This window comes from Echinops telfairi, unplaced genomic scaffold (assembly GCF_000313985.2).
Source record: "Echinops telfairi isolate 266 unplaced genomic scaffold, ASM31398v2 ScPeMD7_7459;HRSCAF=8497, whole genome shotgun sequence".
NCBI lineage: Eukaryota > Metazoa > Chordata > Mammalia > Afrosoricida > Tenrecidae > Echinops > Echinops telfairi.
In genome coordinates this window covers 4,211,142-4,213,066 of record NW_022111359.1, presented here as the reverse complement: position 1 = coordinate 4,213,066, position 1,925 = coordinate 4,211,142, and the positions used below count along the sequence as shown (strand labels likewise).

Sequence of the window (1,925 nt, the reverse complement as noted above, 5' to 3'; positions counted from 1 at the left end):
AGCCTGCCATCCAGTCCATGCTGACTCAGCGTGACCCCTTAGGACAGGGTAGAGCTGCCCCTGTGGGTTTCTAAGACTGTAACTCCTCACGGGAGTCGATAGCCCCCTCTGTCTCCTGAGGACAGGCAGGTGGCTTAGCTCTGCTAACCTTGCTGTTAGCGGCCCAACATAGAACCGCTAGGCCATCGGGGCTCCGCCTTAAAAAGCCCCAGCTTCTAGAACAGTCTGAAAAATGGCGAGCCTGCTCCGGCTTCAGTGCCAGCTCACCGGATGCTTCTAGAACATTCCACCCCTCTCCCCTAACGCCCCTCACCAAAGGCTCTCTTGGGCTGCACCAGGCGGAGGGTGAACGGCTGGGACTTGGGCAGCTCCCGCAGCATCTTGGCCACCTCATAGTGCCGGCAGCCGACGATGGAGTGATCGTTGATGGCCTCAATGCTGTCGCCCACACACACGGCCTCGATGCGGTTGATGATACTGCCCTCCTTGATCCTCTGTGGGGACCCAGCGTCACGCCCATGCCACCCAGCCCCCACCCCTTCGGGCCCCCAGGGCTCTGAGCACTTGGGTCTCCCCCCCAGGCCTGCAGGCACCGCACAACCTTGAGCACCGACCTTGATGAAGGCGTAGCCGGCCCCGTTGTCGGTGATGGTCAGTCCCAGGGCATCCTCTGTCTTGGTGACCTCCACTTCCTTGGTCTCGCCCCGCACGTGGGCGAAGATGAAATCCTCCAGGCCGATCTGGCCGCCCAAGAGTTTCTGCATGTCCACCTTGTGGCTATTCAGGGTACAGAACAAGATCTGGCCCCCAAGGGGGGGAGGGTGTGAAGTGGAGAATGAACAACAGTGATCCCTGGCCACCCTGTCTGCCCAGAACAACCGAGATGACAGCTCTCAATACGTTAGGGAAACAGAGGACGACAGGGGCATAAAGCTGGCCCCGGTGGCCCTCGCCCACCTCCACCCCCAGGATTCCAATAGCAAGGGAACAATGGGTGACCAGTGGATTCCTACCACGGGCGATCCTAAGAGTGTGGAGTAGAACTGGTGCCCCAGAGGGCTTGCAAAGCTGTGACCTTTACGAATCAGAGAGCCGGGCCTTTCTCCAATGAGACCAGGGGTCTGTTGGAACGGACTGGCTAGCCTTCAGTGCTGGACCGTGGGTTGTGTCACTCAGGGATTCCTCCGCGGATCCCAGCCACGGGAAAAGGCAGGGGAGTGGGCGACCGCCCAGAATGGGGTGGGGACCTGAGAAGATTGGGGCCCCTAAGAGACCCTCACCCCCACCCCCATCCCAGCCCCACCCTCAGAGTTCCAGGTTTTACCCCTCGGATCTGGCGCGCTCTCAGCAGTGCGGGATTCACGCGCGCCCTCTGGGGGCTGCAAGGGGCACGGACCTGAGCAGGCGGGGTGGAGCGGGGGACCCCTGCGGCCGCCCAGCCTGGACCCCGCAGGGTAGCTGGCCGCTCCTCTGCTCCAGGCGGCTCAGACCCCAGCCCCTAGCCGTGCCTGTGACCCTTAGAGGCATTCCCGGGGCCGGAGATGGGGTGGGGAGCGCGGGGCGGGACTGGGACCTGTTCCCAGCTGGGTCCAAGGAATGGACTCCTGGAAGTGCTGGGGTGGGCTCCGTGCGCTCGCTTCTGCTCCCAAGAGCCTGGGGAGCCCCCGGGGTGTGGGCACCCCGGATTTGAGAGCTGCGTTCTCGAGATCAGGGCATCAGGCCCCTCTGCCAGGGATCGGAGCTCCCCCCATCCGGGCATGGGCCGCCCCGTCGGGGGATCCGGCCGGGCGGGGTCTCCCCGGCTGGGGCCCGACCCAGGGACCCTCACCTCGGTGGGCGCGATGCCGAAGGCCTCCGCGATCTTGGCGTAGAGCTCGCGGACGTTGCTGAAGCCCTCGATCTGGCCCGTGGGGCTGCCGTGCGCC

At 64.2% G+C, this 1,925-nt stretch overlaps 1 protein-coding gene across 1 annotated transcript in view; it reads right to left on the bottom strand.

The window, feature by feature from the left end:
• GIPC3 (GIPC PDZ domain containing family member 3) overlaps window positions 1-999 on the bottom strand; it is a 4,643-nt gene extending 3,644 nt beyond the window's left edge. Inside the window, exons 1-2 of the mRNA XM_004714272.2 lie at window positions 615-999; window positions 314-494 (exon numbers count right to left, since the gene is read on the bottom strand). Coding sequence (XP_004714329.1) covers window positions 314-494; window positions 615-764 — 331 coding nt within the window. The 5' untranslated portion in view covers window positions 765-999. The remainder of the gene's footprint in view (window positions 1-313; window positions 495-614) is intronic.
• Between the last annotated feature and the right edge of the window lie 926 nt (window positions 1,000-1,925).